This window comes from Rhinatrema bivittatum, chromosome 8 (assembly GCF_901001135.1).
Source record: "Rhinatrema bivittatum chromosome 8, aRhiBiv1.1, whole genome shotgun sequence".
NCBI classification, from domain to species: Eukaryota; Metazoa; Chordata; class Amphibia; order Gymnophiona; family Rhinatrematidae; genus Rhinatrema; species Rhinatrema bivittatum.
Genome location: NC_042622.1, coordinates 221,256,339 through 221,280,919, shown reverse-complemented (window position 1 = coordinate 221,280,919; position 24,581 = coordinate 221,256,339). Strand labels below are relative to the sequence as shown.

At 48.6% G+C, this 24,581-nt stretch overlaps 1 protein-coding gene across 1 annotated transcript in view; it reads left to right on the top strand.

Annotated features, from left to right (window-relative positions):
* Positions 1 to 22,241, top strand: part of FGF22 (fibroblast growth factor 22) — a 32,073-nt gene extending 9,832 nt beyond the window's left edge. Inside the window, exons 2-3 of the mRNA XM_029613546.1 lie at positions 17,246 to 17,349; positions 20,598 to 22,241. Of these exons, the coding sequence (XP_029469406.1) occupies positions 17,246 to 17,349; positions 20,598 to 20,873 (380 nt within the window). The 3' untranslated portion in view covers positions 20,874 to 22,241. The remainder of the gene's footprint in view (positions 1 to 17,245; positions 17,350 to 20,597) is intronic.
* Positions 22,242 to 24,581: the final 2,340 nt, after the last annotated feature.

Sequence of the window (24,581 nt, the reverse complement as noted above, 5' to 3'; positions counted from 1 at the left end):
TGAACCCCCCTAAGTGTCTTTGGGAGGGGCCATTTTCAAAAACCCCCTTCTACGGGTAAACAACGCTTTACTCCCGGGAAACGAGCACAAGCGAGAGGGACTGCGCCGCGCGCCGCTCAGGGCGCACTTCTGATCCGCAGCAGAGGGAGGCGGTCTTGGAGGGGGCCGGGGCAGGGCTTGGCGTTAGGAGCCCCTATTTTGGAAAAGTCCGAAGCAGGCGGGTCATTTTCCTTAAGTGAGAGCCCATGCAAGCCCTCGGTTTGAAAATGAGTGCAAGGTCCAGAGGTGCCCTGCAGAGATGTGGCCAGCCTTAAACTTAATCCCTGCCTGGGCTACAAGATAAAGCCTCATATGCAATAAAGAAACCCTCGGCCCTCCCAGTAAAACTACTTATTTATTTTATTTATTTATTTATTTATTTATTTATTATTTTTCTTATACCAAATTTCATGACAAGAATCACATCAACCCGGTTTACAATTAACAATCTGTGTAAAGCAGAGGGTAACATAGTAATCAATATTCCAACTTCAAACACAGTAAACAATAGGATGGAAGTGAGAAAGTTACAATAAAACAGGGAGAATTAACTTGGATCTGGAAAAGGGGGAGATAACTGAGCAGTTTATTAAAATTATCCACTAGCACACAGGAGAAAAGGCTGGGGGTCTGTCGTTAACCCACAATTATACCGAATCTCAAAAGAAATTCTGCACCTCCACTTCTAGAAAGAGATATCCATAGCCACAGAAATACCCCTAATAACGGGCACGGGGCAGGGCCAGGACATATTCCCTCACCGCTCACCACAGGAAAAGAATATTCAGGGTTGGAATTTATCCCACTAACAGCAGCACAGACTGCCTGCACTCTCTGCGAAATAACACAAAACTCTGCAGCAAAAAAAAAATTAAATAAAAATTGCACTCTGCGCCGTATCAAACCAGCACTAAACTGCAGGACTCATAAGGCAACAACCCTGTCTGTGAAAAGGCAGCTCTGCAGCCACTACACCAGGGTCATACCCCGAGAGGGGCCCTAGAACATGAGCGCACCCCCCCTATGGGGAAAACAGGACAAGCAGGACTGCTACAGAGCACACCTCACCTCTGTCTCACACACAGCACATGCACAGATCTTCGCCCAGTTCAGAACACAAGGGACCCCCGAAGTTTGGAGGGCACGGGTAATAAGTCATTTTCAAGAAATCAAACTAAAAAAAAAAAAAAAGCTAGAAATAGGGGCAGACAAAAACCTGAACTGGAAACCCCGAGAAGCCCAGAAATGCATTTTCCCTTGTACTGTGCAAAATACAAAGATATTACAGCTGCACGTTTCCCAAAACTAATGTGCATTACTTTCGCAGCACATGGCTAGATTTCTCAGGCCAAGAAACTGTGGTGAATCTGAGTTGGGAAGGCTGTGGGGGGGGGGGGGGGGATGGAGAGAGAGAAAGTGGGCGGGGAAGAGGAGGAGGAGGAGAGCTTGCGCTTAACTGCTGATGCAATGTGTGAAGGCTCGGGCACATTTCATATGGTTACCTTCCTCCCCGGGCTACCTCCGCACACAGAAGCTGATGCGAACAGAAATCTTACAAGCACACGTACATGCGCATATCCCACTTATTCTACCTGTTTTTGACCTATGCAGGCGGAATCAGTTCTGTCAGGCCTTAAGCCTGCACGCGCCCTCTGCTATAGGCACAATACATGGAGTTCACGCTCACTCACACACACACACACACACATTTCTTGTGACGTTATGGACTTCATACATATATAGAATCGTAGGATTTGGCTGGAAGGAGCTTCAAGTGGACATTAATCCATGCCCTGCCTCCAGAAGGATCTCCCTCTATCTAAACCTGCTCAAACAGATGTTTAGCCTGCTCTTAAAAAAAAACAACTTCCAGTGACGGAGATCGCACCACTTCCCTGGACTTGACCCCTCACGGGAAGTTCTTGGTCTGCCCTGCTACAGTTTCCAGTCCTTTAGTGTTTGACCTTCCCTCGTGTATGGGTGCACATAAACACTCCAGTTCTTGTGCGTTCACAGAATGGTCAGTGCCGAAGAGAAGATAAGGGAGCTCCTTCCTCTTTATCAGAGTGTGACGCAGGGACGTATAGAGCCGTAGTGGAATGTAGCTCAGGCATGTGTACGCCAAGGTCTTTCCAACGACAAGGAACATGCTGGAGACTCAAATACCTACAATCTGAATATGAAGGGGACTGCAGCCCTTCTTATCTAAGAGATAGCACCTCTAAAGCTCAGTTTATTTCAATCCTTCTGAAAGTGCTTCTGTTCATTTAAATCAGTGTTTCTCGGCCCTTTCCTGGAGGCACACCTAAACAGTCGGGTTTTCAGATTGTCGCAATGAATATGCCTAAGATAGATTTGTATATCCTGGGTCTTCAGTGTATGCAAATCTATCTCATGCATATTTATTATTGATATCCTGAAAACCCGACTGGTTAGGTGTGCCTCCAGGAGAGAGTTGGGAAACACTGATTTAAGCAATCTCTTACAAGTCAGGTGGTGTGATGTGAGTGGAAGCCATGCTTTCAGCTCGCTCTGGGACCCCCACCTCCTTTCATCCCGTTCTCTTGCCTTTTAAGTGACTCTCCATGTGCAATTTCTGGAACTTTATTGCTCCGGGTGAGTGCCGCCGCAACACTAGCTATTTAAAAAGAAGCCGAGCGGCGTTTCCATGTCTAAACTGATCCGGAAAGAGAAGGAGCGCACCCGACCGGGAGGCAAGATGGTGGACAGGGCCCACAGCCCGGCCTCCACAACCGTGTCTGACTACAATACCGCTGATGTCACCGCGGCTGTGGCCCTTGCTTTAGAAGACAAATTCCAGAAAATAGACTCCCGATTCGATGAGGCATATATATTACTCACAGAAACTGGCAACCGCCTCACGGTGCTGGAAACCGACGTGACTGTAATCGATGACCAGGTCACTGTCCTGGAAAAGGAAGTACATACCCTCAAAAACTTGACAGAGAAACAATCAGAAAAAATCGAGGACTCGGAAAACCAATCTCTTCGGAACAACCTCCGTTTCGTTGGTTTCCCTGAATCGCTTAAGGACAAAGACATTTGCAGCACCATCGAAGAATGGCTACCACGCGCTCTCCGGCTCCCAGACTCCATCGGCCGCATTCGTATAGAACGGGCGCACCTCCTGGGCACCAGGGAGCTCAACAAACATAAACCTTGCCCTATACTGGTACGGTTTTTGGACTATGCCCAGAAACAGGACATACTCTTTGCCTACAGGATGCACAGGGCCCTTGAGTACGAGGCGGCATCGATCCAAGACTTCTCTGTGGGTGTATCTGCACAACAGAAGCGTTTTTCTCCAATCTGTGCCAGACTTGCAGCCCAGAAACTCCCATTTGCGCTTCTCTATCCTGCGAAACTCAGGATTATGCATGACAACAAGACAAAGGCTCTTCACTTCAGTTTCTGAGGCCAAGGCCTTCTTGACCACGACAGTCCCGGGAGATTGAAAGGCCCCTGGCGGACATGGCGGTTATCTTCCAAGTTCGAGCCAAGTGGGAGCTACTCTGCGATTCACAAGGCCAAGGGAGCACCCAGCGTATTCAGTTATTTGTATTAAGTTACATCTAATTCATTGCTACATTCCAATGACTTGAGAGAGGTGGGGTCCTAACGCACATGCTCTGGCTCTTCGGTCCATGTCTGGACACATGTGCTACTTGTTGTTGTTATGGGAAGTTGTTTTAGGGGGAGGGTGGGTGGTTCTGCGGGGCGAAAGCACAGGTACCGGACATAACTTGCCAAAGCACTTGGGATTGATGAGACGCGGGATTGCTGTGAGAACAGTAGCTGGGGTTCCAGACCTAGGCTGGGGGGTCTGGTCCTCTCGAGTGCATAATTTCTTCACATGTTTTTATTTTCAGTTCCAGCCTCCGTGACTGCACAACCAGTACGCTGGGCATCCTGGAACGTCTCAGGGATTAACTCGGTATATAAAAGGCACAAAGTGTTGAGGGCGCTGATGTGACAAAAAGGTTCAAATAGCACTACTCCAAGAAACTTGGCTTAAAGCCTCTGAACATCAAAAGCTCTGTAAACAATGGATGGGGGCAAGTCTTCTTGTTACCGAGCGTGCGGAGCGCGGTCGCCTCCATAGCAGGTGGTGAGCCCTTGGGCCACGGCAAGACTCAAGGAGGAGCCCCAAGCCACACCGTGGGAGGTGAGCCGGTGCAGGCATGGTGAGGCAGGCAGGAACAAAAGCAGGGGGTAAGGAGCGGAGTCTGACCCTCAGCCGGACCTGCACGCCCATAGCAACCAACACTGGGATGTTGATTGATGAACGGTCCTCTGACTGTTCCAAGCCCTTTCAGACCTGCTGCTGGGTACGGCATAGGGCGGCAGGCCGGACAGAGGCAAGGGCAGACAGAGTCCTTAGAACTGAAGACATCAGACGGGGGCTGAAGCAGACATCCAAGACAGGGCTGAAACAAGACATCAAGGCAAGGGCTGAAGCAGGATACGGGCACTGTCTCTCAATGTGCCCTACACAGCCAGCACGGCTGGACTGGTCACGGACCACCCTGTCCTACAATCGCGGGAGTGGACACGTGCAGGGAAGAGGAAGCGGTGGGTTACTGCACTCCTGGCAGTCAAGGCAGGGTAGGTTGCTGCACTCCTGGCAGCCTAAAGCAGGATTTGCTGCACTCCTGGCAGCCGAAAGCAGGAAGAAAAAGCAGGAACTGGATCAGGCACTGGAACGGGAACAGACATCAGGTAACATCAGGAACAGACATCAAGGCAGAGACAGGACAAGGCGCCATCAAAGCAAGGCTGACCACGGAGGACCTGGATCGAGGAAGAGGTACAGACGACTGTAATGCTCAATCCAATGGCCCACTGGAACTGAAGAGGAAGTCCTTTTATACAGCTGATGTGGGCAACTCCCTGGGAGGAGTTTACCTGGACCGCCCCTCACTGGCCCTATAAGTGAGGTGGAGAGTTGCGGGCCAGCCCCTAGGGAGAAGGGCGTGGCCGAAGCAGGAAGTCCAAACAGCCAAGCAAGCCACCCGCCTCCTCCCCACCCACAATAGAGCCAAGCAAGCCACCCGCCTCCTCCCCACCCACAATAGAGCCAAGCAAGCCACCCGCCTCCTCCCCACCCACAATAGAGCCAAGCAAGCCACAGGCAGGCCTCAGGAACACTAGGCCTCCCAGGCCCTGGAGCAAATCCTGGATGGTACACAGGCGAGGCCCTGGCTTCGAAGCGGCCTCCAGTGGAAGGTGAGATACCACCTGTAGCGCAGCAACAGGGGGGATCGTAACACTTCTCTTCTCAATCAGACAAAAAAAGGGCGGGAGTAGCCATTCTCATAGGCCGGCAAGAACCTTTCCAAATATCCACAACCACCCAAGATCCTGACGGCAGATTCATACTGATCTCGGGCCTTCTATATGGCAAAATGGTTACTATTTGCAACCTTTATGGCCCAAATAATTATGACTACTCCTATGTAAGAATCCAAACTCTCTTGTCAACACAGGTCGCCGATTGTTTAATCGTAGGAGGCGATTTTAATTATGTTTTTGACCCCAGGATGGACAGATCCTCAGTCGCCACTGTGCCTGCTGAGCCTAAATCATCCAAGGGACCGAAATACCTATGTCATGGTCTTGACCTAGTGGATACATGGTGCCTGCTCCATCCCCAAGAGAGAGACTATATGCACATATCCCGTGCGCACGGCTCCGGATCCCGCCTAGACCATTTGCTGGTGAAAAGGGGAGAGTTTGGCAATGTACTCAGGGCCGAAATCTGCCCTATCGCTATTTCTGATCATGCCTTAGTATGGATGGATGTAGGAGGCTTAAAGCCGGCATAAACTATACAGTTATGGAGGTTCCCCAGGTACCTATATAACGACTCTAACTTTCGCACTCTCCTGCAGAGAAAGTGGGATGAATTCCTGAACCACAATAATGCGCATCAGGACTTGCCTATTCTGGGAGACGGCAAAAGCTGTGTTGAGAGGAGAGATCATTTCCTTTGTGAGCGCCCAACATAAGCGCCTGTCCAGTGATATCATCCGGCTAGAAACGCAGCTGAGAATAGCTCATCGGGCGTATATAGCCCACCCATCTAGCTCCACTAAAGAGAATTACTTTATGATACAAACTACCCCATGAGCTTTTACATCAAAGAGCTAAAAGGTCTCTGACCTAGTATAACAGTACATTTTTTCATTATGGCAATAAGTCAGGTAAATGTTTGGCCCAACTTGTGAAGTCACGTAAAGGGCAGAGCTACATAACCACAATGAAAGACCACAAGGGTAGTCTAGTAAATTCCCCGGAAGACATTGCTACTATCTTCCGAAATTTTTACCACTCCCTGTACACAGCCGAGGAAGGAGACGAACCCGCCACCTTACAATACTTGAGTATAGTCTCCCTGCCATGCCTGTTCGACAGCCAAAGGGAGCTCTTAAATGCCCCAATACACATCCAGGAAATTCAAAAGGGCATCTGTCATTCCAAACTTTTAAAAGCTCCAGGCTCCGCAGAGTTTTATAAATTATTTATTTATTTATTTATTTATTTATTTATTTATTTATTTTTATTTAAAAAAATTATTTTTATTTATTTATTTAAAAATAAATAAAAATAAAATAAATAAAAATAAATAAATTACTCGGAGATAAGATCCTACATCCACCGAGTGCTCCTAGGAGGCTCTGATTCAGGCAGGCGAATTTCCCTTCTCCCCTAATGAAGCCCTGATAACAGTTATTCCAAAGCCGGGAAAAGACCTCTCCTCTCCAGCTGCGTATAGGCCTATTTCTCTCCTAAACTTTGACACAAAACTCCTAGCAAAGATTTTTGCGGACCAGCTGGCTAAAGTTCTTCCCGGGTTAATCGGTCCTGACCCAAGTAGGTTTTGTTAAGGGGCGGCATTCAGTGGTTAATGTGCGAAGAGTACTGGCTTCTCTGGAAATCAGCAAGCGACTAGACCTCCCATCTTTGCTCCTTAGTCTGGATGCTGAAAAAGCCTTTGACCGGGTCAATTGGCTATTTCTGTTTGCTACCTTGTGACAGATGGGAATTGGGGGCTTTTTTTTCCTAAAATCAGTGCAAACTCCGTATAACAACCCAACTTCCTCCATTTGAGTTAATGACACCAGATCTGCAAGTTTTCCCCCTTACTAGGGGTACCCGCCAGGGATGCCCCTTGTCCCCTCTTCTTTTTTAAATTTCCCTGGAGCCTCTGTTGCAGAGGATCAGGAGTAATGCCTCTATTTGTGGCATCCCCTCTTGTAATGCAACTGACCCGGTCCTGAAGGTGGTGGCCTTTGCAGGTGACATCCTTACCCACATTAAAGACCCAGAGTTCTCCCTACCCCCACTCCTGCAGGAGTTTGCAGACTCTGGCTCCTTGGCGGGGTAGAAGCTGAACCTGGACAAATCAGAGGCCCTACCTAGGCAGGACTCAGTGATCCAGAGATGTGGACCTCAGTTTCCACTCCATTGGCAGAATCTTTTAGATACTTGGGAATCCAATTAAAAGCTATCAATTATAGACTCCTCCTAGAGCATACGAAGCGTAGTCTGCAAACCTGCAAGGACTTCCTCCTCTCTCTCGCTTTCAAATGTTACTACTGCCTAAATGGCTAGACTTCTTTCAGATCTTACCGATTTATCTCACTCAGCAGGAAATAAAGATAGAAAGAGAGATCCGTCACTTTGTTTGGCGAGGGAAGAAGCCGAGGATAGCCTTAACCAGACTGAAAAGTAGGGGGAAGCAGGGTGGTCTTAGATTAGCTAATTTGCGCTACTACAGTATGGCATGTAACCTCCGACATATCGGAGACTGGCTAATGGGGACATCTTACTATACCCCTTTGAGTGTGGAACGGGAGCTGGGTACTCCCTATGATCTTAGGTACCTACGCCATGTTGCTAAGAGCCTCTTCCCCGCGCAAGCCAAGGAGAGTGTGACAATCATACCCCTTTGGCAGACGTGGAAATGGTTCTGTTTTAGATTTGGGCTCAACTGGCAGGTCTTCCCCTACAAGCTAATAAGGCCTTCACCCCGGGATCTGACAACCCCATCTGGGCTGGAAAGGGGATCCAACTGTCAGCGCACTTGCTCAATGATGAGGGACAGCCGCTCTCCTTTCAACACCTAAGGGACTCCTATGGGATAGACCACAGGCAATTCTATGCCTACCTTCAAGCCAGACACTACACTCACTTCCTGAATGCACAGGGCATCACTCGAGTCTATCAATCTGAGGTGGCTGAGATTTTTGAGTGAAATGACCCGACTAGGCACTCGGTCTCTTACTGCTATAAGAAGATTATGGGGAAATCCCCGCCTGTAAGTCTGGATAATATAACAGCAGGGTGGCGGCAAGAATTGGGAGTCACGTTTCCTGCTGATTAATACTCTAAATTTCTCTCCCGCATACACTCCATCACCACCAATGTGGGCCTAAGTGAGTTGCAATATAAGGTTTCCTCATGCACGCTCACATCTCACGTGCCCGCGCCGCCACTATGAAAATTTCCACCGCAGGACAACGTCTCAGGTGCGGAGCTTCAAATGGTAGTTGGGACATCCATTCCGGACTTGCCCCTCTATCCAAAAGCTGTGGGGCCAAGCCCATCGTCTCATCCAGTCTGCCACTGAGGTTCAGCTCCCCTATATGGTACAAGAGCTGCTTTTTGAGGATCTGCGAAGCATCCAGTTTCCCAATTTCCACCCTCAGCCGCGGGTGCGCAAAGTCTCGCTTTCGGTAAAACAAATAATCCTCAGGCATTGGCTGCCGGCAGAAGCACCTAACCCGTTCCCACTTGAAAAGAGCTCTGCTTGATCTGTGCACCATGGAGTTTTCTGTTGAAAAAATGGGACCTCACGATTAAGTGCAAGCCTACTTACAAACCCTGCCTCCCAGAACTCGCAGCTTCTGTATGAATCTTCAGACGTGAAAAGATGCATTCCGTGTCTATTGGACTGTCCAAAATGCAATCCCAGCCCTGCGGTTCCGCCAACATGCAGCACCTGGGCTTTTGCGAAGGTGGGTGGGGCAGGTTCAGGGGTTGACTGGGTTTACTATGTTTTGCTGCCGCTGTGTGTGAAGTGGGCGCGCGGAGATAACTGCCCCTTCAACTTCTGATTCTAAATGTAACAAGATGCTATTGCGAAAATGAATAAAAAAAAAGGTTTGAAACGTAAACAATCTCTTACTCCCCAAGCAAATCCCAAGGGTATGGTCGCATGCAGCTACCACGATGCCATGCTGTGATACAGGGCAGCCTCGGAGGGATTTCAGTAAGGCCTTTGACACTGTTCTGCGTAGGCGACTTATAAATAAATTCAACGCCCTTGGTATAGGCCGGAAAGTGACCGACTGGATTAGAAACTGGTTGGGAGAGAGCGTGAACAAAAGGTAGTGGTAAATGGAGTTCACTCTGAGGAGAGGATGTTTACTAAGAAAGTGCTGCAGGGATTGGTTTTTGGGCCAGTCCTTTTCAATATTTTTATAAGAGATATTGCGGAAGGACCATTGGGGGGAAATGTTGCCTTTATGTGGATGATACCAAAATTTGAAACAGGGTGGACGCTGAGGCAGGTGTGGAAACTATGAGGCGGGATCTGGCAAAGCCTGAATGCTTCAGAGTCTGGTAGCTAAGATTTGCTGCTAAAAAAAATTCAGTCTTGCATTTGGGCTGCAAAAACCCAAGAAGGTGAAATTCTAAGCACGAAAAAAAGAGTGGGATCTGGGGGTGATCGTATCTAATGATCTTAAGGTGGCCAAACAGTTGGATAAGTTGACAGCAAAAGCCAGAAAAATGCTAGGCTGCGTAGGGAGAGGAATGGTCAGCAGAAAAAAGGAAGTGAGACTGCCCCTGTATAGGCCCCTGGTGAGACCTCACTTGGAATAATGTGTATGATTCTGGAGACCGCACCTTCACAAGGATATAAACAGGATGGAGCTGGTCCAGAGGGTGGCTACTAAAATGATCAGTGGGCTTAATTGTAATGCATATGGGGACAGACTTAAAGATCCAAACATGCACATCCTAGAGGAAATGTTTCTTTATGGGGAGGGTGGTGGATGCGTGGAGCAGTCTTCTAGTGGAGGTGGGGGAGAGCAGGACAGTAGCTGGATTCAAGAAAGCATGGGGATAAGCGCAGGGGATCTCTGAGGGGAGTGGTGGGGATTTGTAGAGCTGAGCAGCTGTGTGGCTGGGCAGACTGGATAGGCCGGGCAGCCTTTTTCTGCCGACATGTTTCTGTGTTACAAAAGGGGACACAAGCATCCTACACAATCACACGATACCCCAGTCCTAGTCACGGATCAGAATATACCACTTTCCCCAACTAAAATGTTTCATCTGCTGCCCGCATCTTGCCAGATAACTCTTAGTATTCACCTCAGACACTGCTGCAGCGGGAACTTTATATCTCAGGCTGTCTGAAGCCAGGTCTCCCTCCTCCTCAGACAAAGCCACCTGCAGTCGTTAATCTGAAAATCACTTAGAGCCAGGCCTTTGGTTTTCACATGGGGGGGTGAGCCAGGTGTAAGACAGAAACTCCCTGTCTCCTCCCCTCCCTCTGCATCAGAAGTTACAGATTTGCTCCCTAGAGCTAGGTCTATAAAATTATGAGAGGAGTGGAACGGGTAAATGCACATCTCAGTAATGTATTAAATGACGCAGAAAAAGACCTACGGGGTCCATCCAGTCTGCCACCAAGCTTTGCTTTTTTTTTTTTTTTTTTTTAGGGTGTTAAGAAACCCCATCCCCCTGTGCCTTCTGTCCAGGGTAGTAACTGCTGCTCCACTCAGCTTACCCCAGTTTGTTTGTTTGTTTGTTTATTTATTTATTTATTTAAGGGTTTTTGTATACCGGGATACGTTGGGGACATCATCTCGGTTCACAGATAACTAAACATAGCAACAGGCTTTACATAGAACGAGTTACAAGGTGAACGTTAATAAAGGTAACCATGATAAACTTGAGCAAGTAAAACAATAGGCTATATAGAGAACTATAATAGGTTATATAGAGAACTAATTACAAAGTGAGCGTTGATATAAGGCAGTAATGCATGATTAGACTAATAACAGTTTAAGTTTTACAGAGAATAAAATTGCAACATGTGAGTTAATAGTGGATAACAATGTATGATAGCGACAAGAAATATGAATGGGGGCTTAAGCAGAGAGAGGGAGGCAAAGTGCACTGGAGTACATCTGGAATAAATGGTGGCTGGGAATAAAGTGGAGGGGTGGGAAGGGCAGGGGGAAGGGGATAGGAGGGGGTGAACTAGCTGGGGCATATTGAATAATGCAATAATATTTCAAAGGAGCGAAGAGGAGGTAATAATGAAATTATGCAGGGGGGTTAGGTGAAAGCCTGTTTGAAGAGCCAGGTCTTGAGGTTCTGCTTGAATCTTTTATGACAAGATTCTAAGCGAAGGGTATGAGGCATTTTGTTCCAGAGGGTGGGTCCGGCTAGGGAGAGGGCACGTGCCCTGGTAGATTTCAGTTTGGACAGTTTAGGAGAGGGAGTGTGCATTGTGGCAAGGTGTTGCGCTCTGAACCAGGACATGTTGTGATTGTAGGTGGATTTATTTATTTATTTATTTAAGGATTTTTATATACCGCGGTTCGTTAGCAAACATCACCTCGGTTTACAGAGAACATTAAATTATCAACAAGCTTTACAATCAATATTAAATTATAGTGAAACAAGTTTGTAAACAATAATAATGTAACTTATACATTAGGTTAATACACGATAAAACTCAACAATACATCCAAGGAGGTGTAGGGTACTGGAGGATCAAAAATATCAGTATAGGAATAGCAGTTCAATAATGACAAAAGTGGGGTAACTCATACTAGTTAGTGATTTCTTGAAAATTCACGATTAAAAGACTGATTATTACTATTATAGTCAGTATAATTTGAAATAAGTGTTACCAAAATGAGTGTTGTGTTGTTGGCAAATAAACTGATTGAAGGAATGGGAAATTATTCTATACAATGTCAGGAAATGATATAAGAAACAACATGGAAGAGTTCACAAATTGTATGCTTTTTTGAAGAGCCATGTTTTTAAATTCTGTTTAAACTTCTTGTGGCATGGTTCTTGGCGTAGATCTGTAGGTAGTTTATTCCAGTGATTAATTCCTGGATGAGTGTAAGTGTTTTGTAAATGATCCTGGAGTTGATAGGCAGCCAATGAAGGTGGTTGAGGACGGGGGTGATGTGGTCTTCTCGGTGGGCATTGGTGAGTATGCGCGCTGCTGAGTTTTGGAGCATCTGCAAGGGCTGGAGGGCGTTTTTTGGGAGGCCGAGGAGGATGGCATTGCAATAGTCGAGCTTGGCAAGAATGGTGGCTTGCAGGACTGTGCGGAAATCATTGATGTGAAGCAGGGGTTTCAGTTTTTTGAGAGTGTGGAGCTTGAAGAAACCCTCTTTCAAAGTGGAGTTAATGAATTTCTTCAAGTTGTAGTGGTTATCAAGGACGACACCAAGGCTTCACACTTGTTGAGTGAATGTGGAGGGGGGAAGAGGAGGGTGGAGGGGGGAATATTGGTTGCTGTGGGGGGGGGGGGGGATGAGGAGGAGCTCCGTTTTGGAGGGATTGAGGGCTAAATAATTGTTGGCGAGCAGGGTACTGATTGCTGCGAGGGCAGTTTCCCAAGTTTTTAGGGCCATGGGTATGGTATCAGTTACAGGAATCAGGATCTGAACATCATCGGCATATCTGAAATGCGGGAGGCCGAGACTTGAAAGCAGTTGGCAGAGGGGTAAGAGGTATATATTGAACAGGGTGCAGGAGAGGGCCGAGCCTTGGGGGACACTTTTGTGACAGATTGACGGGTTTCGATTGGCAAGGTCCGCTTTTAACTTGGTATTGCCTGTTGGAAAGGTATGATTTGAACCAGGAGAGAGCGGTGTCAGTTATACCTATTTCTCTTAGTCGCTCAATTAGTAGGGTGTGATGGACCGTGTCAAAGGCTGCGGAGATGTCCAGAAGGGCAAGGATATATGATTGACCTTTGTCAAGGGTTTTTAGCACAGATTACTCCTTTTATTTAGCACAGATTACAGTTTTATTTAGCACAGATTACAGTTTTATTTAGCACAGATTACAGTTTTATTTAGCACAGATTACTCCTTTTATTCGGGTCCATCCTTTAGCCAGTGGAGATCCTCTGTTTCTATCCCGCGCCCTCTTGAATTCCATTAAAGTTCCTGTCTTCACTGCCTCTTCCGGGAGGGCATTCCATGCATCCTCCGCCCTTTCTGCGAGGGAATATTTCCTGATGTTGTTCCTGAATCTGCCCTCTTGGAGCTTCATATCATGTCCCTTAGTTCTACAGCTTTCTTTCCTCTGGGAAAGTCTTGATTCCCATGCATCATTAACACTCTTTAGGCATTTAAAAGTCTGTATCGTATCTCCCCTGTCCCTCCTGTCCTCCAGCGTATGCATATTTAGGTTCTTCGGTCTCATCTCACCATTCTGGACCGTCTTTTTGAGATAGGGGCTCCTGAACTAACACAGCACTCCAGGTGGGGCCTCACCAAGGGCCTGTGCAAGGGCATCATCATCTCCTTTTTTTCTGCTGGTTATGCCTTTCTCTATGCAGCCCTGCAGCCCTCTAGCCTTAGCTTCACCACCTTCAGATCGTCAGACACTTATCACTCCAAGGTCTCTTTCCCAGTCTGTTCATATCATTCCTTCACCCCCTATCATATACAGCTCCTTTGGATTTCTTCACTCCAAATGCATGACTCTGCACTTCTTGGCATTGAATTTTCCAAACCTTCAACCACTCCTCAAGCTTTCTTAGATCACTTTTCATTCTCTCTATGCCTTCAGGTGTGTCCGCAAAAAAAAAAAAGACAAAGGTGTCCTTCTAATCCTTCCAAAGCAGTTGTTTATGCTTTAAAAAATACAAAGACGAAGTTCCTAAGAGGCACATTTAAAACAAATCTGAGAACATTCTTTTTCACTCAATGCACAGTTAAGCTCTGGAATTCATTGCCAGAAGATGTGGGAAAAGCAGTTAACATAGCTGGGTTTAAAAAGGTTTGGAAAAGTTCCTGGAGGAAGAGTCCATAAACTGTTATTAACCAGGTAGACTTAGGTTAAGCTAAAGCCACTGCTTATCCCTAGGAGCAAGCAACATGGAATCTGTCTAGTATTTGGGATCTCGCCAGGTACTTGTGACCTGCATTGGCCACTGTTGGAAACAGGATGCTGGGCTTGATGGATCCTTGTTCTGACCCAGTATGGCATGTTCTTATGTACCAGGCAGGGCTGAGGATGTTGCGGGTGTTTGGTGGGGGAGAGAGTCTCAGACATTGTTCAACAGTGACACCTACTAGCTGTAAGTAGGATGCACAAGTACCAGGTTTCAGAGAGCCAGCCAGGGAACATCACTGCAAGGGCTGAGCTAGAGAAGGTTATACGAATAGGGAAATGAGAGCTCATGGTGTGTCACCCAATGGAAGCTGGGTCTAACTGAGCTAAAAGTCCAAAGGAGCAGGAAAAACAAGCCAGGCACAAAATATAATAAATAAAAGAAAGAAGGGAAGGGCATTCTTGGCACGCCTGTTCTATCTGAATATAACTCGCCTTGAGCTACCAATGAAAAGGCCTGAGCTACATCTAAATAAACAAGTAAAAACCACACTAAGGTAGGATTGGAGTCACAGGGCCTGGAGGTCAGAACAAAGAGGTCTGGCAGGGAATCACAGGACCCCCGTCTACCCTAACTTTTTTTCTTCCTGCAGAAAGAGCCTCAGAGGCTGGGAAGCATTTTTCATCCCTCATGGCTTCAGCGCTAGTGCAGGAAACAGTTTCCCCACTCAATATCCCTCCATGCTCGGTACCGTACCAGATAGCGGTCACTGCCACGCCATGCGCAGTACTGTACCGGATAGCGGTCACTGCCCCTCCATGCGTGGTACTGTACCGGACAGCGGTCACTGCCCCTCTCCATGCACGGTACTGTACAGGATAGCGGTCACTGCCCCTCTCCATGCGCGGTACTGTACCAGATAGCGGTCACTGCCCCTCCATGCGCGGTACTGTACAGGATAGCGCTCACTGCCCCTCCATGCTCGGTACTGTACCGGATAGCGGTCACTAGCACTCCATGCGAGGTACTGTACAGGATAGCGGTCACTGCCTCTCCATGCGCGGTACTGTACAGGATAGCGGTCACTAGCACTCCATGCGAGGTACTGTACCGGATAGCGGTCACTGCCCCTCCATGCGCGGTACTGTACAGGATAGCGGTCACTGCCTCTCCATGCGCGGTACTGTACAGGATAGCGGTCACTAGCACTCCATGCGAGGTACTGTACAGGATAGCGGTCACTGCCCCTCCATGCATGGTACTGTACCGGACAGCGGTCACTGCCTCTCCATGCGCGGTACTGTACCGGATAGCGGTCACTAGCACTCCATGCGTGGTACTGTACCGGATAGCGGTCACTGCCCCTCCATGCGCGGTACTGTACAGGATAGCGGTCACTAGCACTCCATGCGTGGTACTGTACAGGATAGCGGTCACTGCCCCTCCATGCATGGTACTGTACCGGACAGCGGTCACTGCCTCTCCATGCGCGGTACTGTACCGGATAGCGGTCACTAGCACTCCATGCGTGGTACTGTACAGGATAGCGGTCACTGCCATGCCATGCACGGTACTGTACCGGATAGCGGTCACTAGCACTCCATGCGTGGTACTGTACAGGATAGCGGTCACTGCCATGCCATGCACGGTACTGTACCGGATAGCGGTCACTGCCTCTCCATGCGTGGTACTGTAACGGATAGTGTGACCCTTTGCTGCCTGGAGTAAGGGAGTTTCAGGTTGTCAAAGTGTATTGACACTACTGGGGAGTGCTCAGCACCTGCAAGCCCCAAAGGGTTGAACCAGCAGAGCTCCAACCTCACTTTTTAAAAAGAGCAGCTTGGGCATTAACATAAATGGAACTTTTTTTTTTTTTTTTAAATATTGTGATCTGCCCGAACGTCATCTTTCCGCTGTGAGGAACCAAAAGGTTTCTGAACCCAGGCTGAGCTACCCTAGTGCCACCTAGGAAGGAGCCTCTGCACGCTGTGTTACCTGTACCTCAGACTTATGCAGAGAGGGGGAGGATGTGTCGTCCTCGGGGGAAGAAATGCACCCAGCAGCTCCGGCACAGGGCCCGGGTCTTACTTCACCCTTAGCCAAGTCTACAAAAGGTTTTTCAACTGCCCAATGAATCGCCTTCAGTCACTCTGGAATGCCCCCCCCCCCCCCCCCAAGCTGGACTGAAAACAATTTCAAATGAATTGCAATCTGTATAATCTAAAATATATCTCTGTACCATCCTCCTTCAAAAGAAACCCAAGTCAGCGTACAAGAGGTTAGTGAGACGTTTTTAGTGCATTGGTCCCCGGCCTGGAGAGTTCACGTTCCCACCCCTCCCAGTGTGACCACTTCACAGGCAGATAAATGCCCCCCTTCACTATTATTAATGAGGAGCTCAGCACTAATTGACTTAAGCCAGCAGCTGCAGCTCTCTGCTGGAAGTCAGTATAGGAGCTAATGGGGGACAGGGCTTTGTGCATTTTTTGCTCATTCAAGTGCAGGGGTAGGGGGATCTCTCGCCTACTGGAAGCCAAAAATCCTGGACCACTCTCTCAAGGCACAAGCGCCCGGCCCAAGGGCTCAGTATGGTGTTTCCACGCAGGAAATCCACGTGCAAAGCCTCCACGTTGGGAGCTGGGCCCCGAGTCCTGCTGTCTCCAGCCAGCCGTGGCAGGGAGGCAGCCGGGAGCGGATCTTCTCTGTCACCCTCGAATCTGCGCGTTAGGAGGGACGCTTGACGCCGCTGCCTCTGCTGAGGCCTCCACCAGTACGGGGGTCACGCACCTCACTGAGCGTCCCCCACAAGAAGCTGAGATCAGGAAGCAGCGTGTGGTGGTCTCGGAGATCATTTCCATCCTGTGCCAGTTGTCTTTTGTAACGTGGGGGCAGCTTTCTGTACGGAAGAGTCACTGGGAAGGGCACGGTCCAAGGCTGGGGAAGATGAGGCCTCTGCATCACGTCTCGCAGTGGGAGAAAGAGGGGGGTTCCAGGGGAAACCAAAAATGCTCTCCCTCAGTCCAGGAGCTAAATCTCCTCCCGACTCTCTGTTTTGTTCTTTTTTTCCTTCCCCCTCAGGTGTGCTGGAAATCCGCTCGGTGAATGTGGGTGTTGTTGCCATTAAATCTGTGCCCACGGGACTGTTTCTCGCCATGGATCAGCGAGGGAAGTTATACGGCACGGTACGTGTGTGTGCATCCCCTGCTTCTTCCAAACGCAGGCCCCGATGTTAATCCCGAGTTAATCCCGGCATTAGCTATTGCTCCCCAGTGCAGAGAAGACGTGCATAGGCTCGAGTCATGTTTTCTTAACCTTGGAAATTGAACTCCCGGTCCAAGGCGGAGGAAGGTTTCTGGGCCTGAACCTGGAGCTCCTGGTGCCCCAGAGTCCTGTGCGCAGGATTTATGTGCAGAAAAACAACTCTCAACGTGCTCCTATATTGACTGTGCACAACAGGAGTTGTGCTCTGTGCACGTATAATGCGCAGTGTGCACATTTTATGCACACAAACCCTGTTTACTGCACATTAATCATGCGTTGTGCATGCTAAGCGTATTTTTAGTGGCACATTCTCGGGTTAGCATGCCTTTTTTGTAACTCTGAATGCATTAGCATCCCACAGTGGGAATGAAACTGGGTTGTTTTTTTTTAGTGTGCAAGTACAGAATTTCACTCCCGTCTTATTACATTGGGCCCTCACATTGCTGGGGCCAGGGGGAGCAGACAGGACCCCCCTAAATCGCTTGTTCAGAAACATCATATGAGTTGCAAGAGCATCAAAGGAGCCAGACAGGGCTGATCCCTGTAGAAACCTTTCAGTGCTACTTAAAGGATCTGTCCATAAAATCCTTCCTTCTGTTGTGATTTGAACATGTTTTCTGACAATTTATGAGAGAGGAATTGAAACCGGTGGCATTTTATGGGGAGAATATCCCTGGAAACAGGCTACTGGGATCCCTGCACAAAGTTATGGCTACTTAGATCTGCAAATATGCAGAAAGTGGCTAAGTGTATTTTAGATATATATTTTTTTTTTCACAAGGCTGGCATAAATTAAAGTGCTTGTAATTGGTTTTAAAAAAAACCATCTGTCACAATGAGCAGCTAGAATCTAAATGAGGGCCGATGCTGCGGCCTGCGGGATCCAGATTCAGCTCTCCTGTCTGTTGGTGCCAGTGAAGCTCGGGCGCACCCCCAGGGGGCCCTGCTGTAATAAAGGGCACTGCGCTTGTACGCACACGTTGGGCGAGTGCGCAGGACTTTACTCCCACACTAACCAGGACTTTAACGCACAAAAAAAATGTGCACGCTCCCACACTGGCATATTCTCACAATTTAGCATTCCTCTGTGCCAGTGGTTCCCAACCCTGTCCTGGGGACCCCTCCCCCCCCCCCCCCAGCCAGTCAGGTTTTCAGAATATCCACCATGAATATGCATGAGAGGAAATGTGCATGCTATGGAGGCGGTGCATGCAAATTTCCTCTCATGCATATTCATAGTGGATATCCTGAAAACCTGACTGGCTGGGGGACCGCCAGGACAGGGTTGGGAACCACTACCCTATGCAAATCCCATATTAAGGCAGCATTAACTTTTACTCTCCCCCCTCCCCCACCCCATCTAGAAAGGTGCATATGCTTAACCTGTGTTTTCTTAATGCCCAAAATTTAACTCCTGGTCAGATGTGGAGTAAAGTTCCTGTGGCCAATGTTAGTTCATGGTGCTAAACCTGGAGTTTGCGGTGTGGGGACGGGAGTAGGGGTGAGAGCCTGTCCTCAGGATTTCTGCACAGAAAGCAGGATTTGTGGGCAGAAAACATGGTTTATGTGCACAAATATTGTTTCTGTATGCGCACATTATCGGCTTAGCACATTTTAACGCCCAGTGCATTAGCATGCCATTAACTCACTGCATCAGGAGTTAATTTATTTAGCTCCTGAGTAATGAAAACATGCCCCAAAGTTCAGCCCGTATTTATTACTCACATCTTATTATACATCTGGCCCAGAGTGAGGGAGAAAAGACAGCTGCGAGTACTGTTGTGTCCACTGCCAGCTCGCAAGTGTCTGGGGAGAAAGCACTCCTCCAGCCCCTGGGCTGTCTGGAGAGGGTGGCTAGAAGACAGAAAGCAAAAATCTCTAAGCTAGTGAAGAGGAAAAACAGAGAGGTGTTCCTGGATTTAAAGCTGATTATTCCAAGCAGAGATCACCCAGGAAGAGCACGTTACATGCCAGAGCAGCCTGAATGCTTCAGACTGATTGTCCGACCTGTGAGTCATTTTACATAGCCCAAATATTAAATATGAATCAGGCCCTTGATGCTCGCATGAGCAAAGAGATAATTAACCAGCGTTCCATCTCCAGAGAAACACCCTAACCCTCACCACTCCATCAATTCTCGTAAAATAAACTTTCAGAGTTTTCGAAACAACATGAGCCAGAACGTCTGCTGGTTCTAGCAAACCGTTCCTCGGCTGTACAGATATTAGGGTGGGAAAGAGACCTCAGTTTGTTATAAACAAGCACATTTCCCTGAAACAAATGAATTTCTTAGAAATGTAGGCAGCAGAATGAGTAAATACTAAAAGTTTGGATGGCCATGGAAGTTAGCATTATCTGCCCGCGTGACGGCCCCAGAAGCTGTTCCTCTCAGTTATGTCTCCTGTGCGTCTTCCACACCAAGGAGAAGGCGTATTGCACAGAGCTGGCCCTGCTGTGGATCTTGGGGCAGCCGTCTTCATCTCCCCGGGTCTCTCTTTAACTGGGAAATAATTAAGCAAAGCCCTTTCATCCTTCATGGCGCAGTGGTGGATCTGGCTGCATGCTCGTTTCCGGTGGAATAAAGGTTAGCCAGTAAAACAAAAAAGATACCAAATATATAAGGTGATACCTTTTTTTTTTTATTGGATTAACTTTTAATGCATTTCTTTATTAGCTGTCAAGAGCTAATTCGCCCTTCCTTGGGTCAGAGTAGAATAAAAGGCATTCCAATGCCAGGGTGAAGCGGAAGGGAGGGGTACAGGGGGGGTGGTTATGGGTGATCAAAAATGATCAGACGCTTTAGAACTGACAAGAAAGGATTCAAAAGACCTAGGTTTCTTCTCAGGTTATAAAGCCATAAAATTATACTGCCGGTCACCTTCTGATCACCCATCCACTTATCATTCTAATGCCTTTTATCGTTCACTGGTAAATGTCGTCTTTTGATCATTCAGTTCTGACCTGAGGAAGAAAGTTTTAGCTCTCAAAAGCTGCTCAAGAAGGGTATTAAGTTAACCCAATAAAAAGGTATCCACTTATATATTTTTTTTATTTGTCAAGCTTTATTTATGTGCACTCAAGCGGACTCTGACAGCAGCCCCACTGCTGTAAGCACTGTCCTCATGTTTTGCCCCCCTTATCTCTCTTTCCCTCCCCCTCCCCCTTTCAGGAGCTGTACAGCCCCAACTGCAAGTTCAAGGAGCGAATCGAGGAGAACGGCTACAACACCTACGCCTCCCTGCCGTGGCGGCATCGCGGGCGGCCCATGTTCATCTCTCTGAACGGCAGGGGCCGGCCGCGCCGGGGACGTAAGACCCGCCGGAAACACCTTTCCACCCACTTCCTGCCCATGCTGCTGTCCCCCCCACCCTCTCTGACATTTCACCACCAGAAGCAGATTTCTGGGTTTTTTTTGTCTTGGGAATATTTATATACACAAATATAGAGAGATTTTTTTTTTTAAATTAAGACAGGGCCAAGCCAGCGGATTCTTGGGGTGCCTTGGGATGGGGGGGGGGGGGGTCTGTGATGCTAGTGCAGCCCCGGAGAGGATCAGCAGCAGAGCGGCTAAGCCTTTGGTAGCTGGGACTCGTCCAGTTCTGGCCATAACATGGTGACCCCCCCTGGACTCTCAGGGGCTGAGGATGCCCTGCCGAAGATGAGGGAGAGCTGGTGAAAGACTGCCGCCTTTTATACGGCCCCGCCCTACCTGTACTACGACATGAACATATTTATGGAGAGAATGTACTTAATAAACTATGACTCGGTGTGCAGGTGCACCAGGAGGCTCCTGGCGGGACTTGGCTCACTAGCCCCTTGCAGCCCCCTCCAGCACCGCAGCAGGGAAATCCCACAGGACGGGATCACTTGCAGTCTGCCCTGCCTCCTAAAGAAATTAATAAGCCCAGATGCAGAGAGCGAAGCCCGGCACCTGCGGCAGAGTTCTTCAGCATCTGCCAAAAGGGATTTTACTTCTGGAATATTCTTAGATTGGCCATCATCCTCCTCATCATAAAGCCAATCTGATTCACTCCCTCTCTCTGCTCCCCAGGACTGGGTAATGATATGGGGAAGCTACTGGGGGATCTCAAACACGTCTGGTTTTAAGAATAACGCACTGCTAATGTTCTCTGGCTGTCACAGCCTGCAGCTAAACCTGTATTCTGATATTCTGCATTAAACCGAGGTCCTAATCCTGAACTGCAGCCAATTCCCACCTCCAGGTACAAAAACATGCCCTCCTGACCCCGGGGTGCTGACTGGAGGGCAGGGGTAGCCCAGCCCCCGTCTTTCAGCAGTTCAGTATAGGAACAGCGTCTTTAAAATGTTTCCTGACATTCTCTTTAATATATAAACAGCTTCCTGGGTCTGTATAAGGTTTGGGTGGTGACAGCTGGTTGCCCCCCCCCCCCCCCCCTACAAAGCACAAGGCTAGTAATAGCAGAGGATGGCTGCGTGCTAAAGCTTGCTGAAGTGGCCAACTCGGACTAGAAACTAATGAGTGAGAAGCTGAAGTACAGACAGTAGGTAGAGCTGAATACTAGCAGAAGAAGGCAAAGAAAACATAAAAAGCACTGCAGCTTGAACGCACTATTCAGGGAGGGGGGTGATGCCTGCTCAGCTTAGTGCTGAGGGTGGGCTTAACCACAAAACTGCAGCACAAAATGGAAACGAATGCCCAAAGAAACCTAATTGGTAACACTGGACAGAGTTAATGCCAGCTGTGCCCCTGCCTGCTGAAAGAATGCCGAGATCTTTCGCCAGATGTGCTACTCCTCGCATGGCCCCACAACAAAGACTGTGTGTCTCCCCGCCCCCCCCCCCCCCCCCCCCCCCCCCCCGTGAGAAAGCGGCCGCCTCGCTGTGTCTCATTGTTGGCTTTCACAGAGGGCCCCCCCTTCTTCCCCCACCCAAGAGAGCACCTCTCTCAGCAGCCCCAGCCACTCCCTTTATGGCCTGTGAGTCACTTTGGAGCCCCCCCCCCCCCCCCCTCCCAGCCTGCTGGACATGTACTGGAGAAAACTCTTATGAAGGCATCAAAGAAGGAGGGGGTGGGGGCCTTTGATCTCCGACTCTGCAAAGGCAAGAAGCCAACACAGAATCTCCCAGGCCCGCCGCCTGGACAGACGGGTGCAGCTGCTATCTTATCACCTGCCCAGCGAACCCACCCCACTCCTGCCCTATCAGCACAGGCACCGTCTCACACGCAGGTGTCAAGCAGCAGCTGGGCAGCCTGCAGCCGGCCAAGTACCAGCGGCGGGCTCAAATTGGGCCTGTTTCCGGAAAGCAAGAGAGGGCACTAAGCACAGCCAACCTGAAACCAGAAAGATTTATAGGGGCCAGATGCAGCTTTTCAGTTCCCCCAGCAGAGACACAAAACCTGAGGGCTACAGCGCTCCTAATTAGAGGGAGAGGAAATGTTGGCTGGAAGCTAAGGAGGTCTGGTTCCACCCTGCCAGTATGAATTCCATCCTCCTGCAGGGGATTGTAATTATTTTGTGTGTTTCCTAACATAAAAAAGGTCGAATTAACCCAAAACTCGGGAGCAGTACAGCCAGTCGGCAAGGCTTCAGCCAAAGTTAATGCTCCATCTGCGCGTCATCCGTACGCATTCATAACTGGATTACTTTGCAAAATATCTTTTTTAACTGTCATTCACTCACCTCAAGATAGGACTGTTAAAAAAAACAAAACAAAACAGAAAAACCACAGTAACAGGCCAATAACAGCTAAGGTCACGCACAATGGGGTCGATGCAATAAAGTGCGCCCAAGCCTAGCGCACGGGTTTATATGCGGTTGGAGGCGCGTTTCCGACGCGCTAGACTAGCGCCCAATGCAGTGAGGAGATTAGCGCATCCAAAACGCGAGCCCACACGAAAGCAAACCCGATAGCGCCCGTCAGATGTAAAGTGCATGTAGATGAGGCCATTAGATATTACCCACGATGCAGTACAGCGCTGGGCACCGAACGCACACCTTTTAATGCGGCAAATTTGACTCCAGCCCCGGAGGTGGAGTAACGTCAGCTTGCAGTCAAGGGCTCATGAGAACATTAAAAAACAGGATCTCGGTGCTGGGATAAGCAGGTCCTCCCCCTTCTATCATTGTGACACTTTCATTTACTGCTTGTTGTGGGGAAAAATAACTGTACATTGTCACTTCATTAAGAAAAAAACACTTCTTATGGCCACGCAATTTAGCCGTCCATAGCAAGGAGCCCCTAATATTTTGCTGAGGTTGCTGAAGTGAATTATAACAAAAAAAAAAAAGAAGGTCCATGCACGTATTGAGTGCCCGGTGTAGTTGGGCACCCGATGCAATAAACCATTGAGCGCCACGGACGCACAATTTTCCTTCAGGCGCTCCCTTTTTAACGCTGCCTCTCATTTAACTCTGCATCGGGCGCCCAGGGGATGTGGCTGTGCAGAGATCGCTTCTGATCCCGCTGTATAAGAAAGGGAGCAGAGAACACGTGGCCAGCTGGAGGCCCATTTCTTTGCCGAACGGTGGCTACAAAATATTAGCTAAGTGTTTTTTGTCCAGGGTTCCCCGTTCCTCATCTGCCCAGAACAGCCATGTGCTGTAAAAGGCAGGCAGATCGCTAACAATCTGGCCTGTGTGCGGGAGCTCGTGGCACTAGGAGAGAGATAGAGGGATCCCTTTCCATGTGCTGAGCCTGGATCAAGAAAAGGCCTTTGACCAACTTGGCCATAGCTACCGGCTGGAGACTCCGAGACATTATGGTATTCCTGGAACCTTTGTTAAGTAGATGTCCTGTCTTTATCACTGCGCATCAACGGGTGACTTGGGCTTTAAGATCGAGTCAGGAGTCAGGCAAGCTCGTCCACTCAATGCCCTGTTAGATGTCTTCTCTATATTAAGGGCAGTCCAAATGCTTAAGGCCATCCAAAGTATTCCTGCTCACCCAGGAGGGAAGGGATCTCATTAAGATGGCAGCAGATGTAGATGACATCACCTGCTTTGTTCCAAATGCCAGCTCCGAGAGTGCCCTGTGGGAGACTGTGAACAAGTTTGAAAAGGTGTCAAACTCGAAAGTGAAGATAGTAAAGTCTAATGCCATGTGCCTAGGCCCTAACGAGGCGAGATTCCCACTTGGTAGGGGGGATTCAGGCATCGCCCGGAAATCTTGG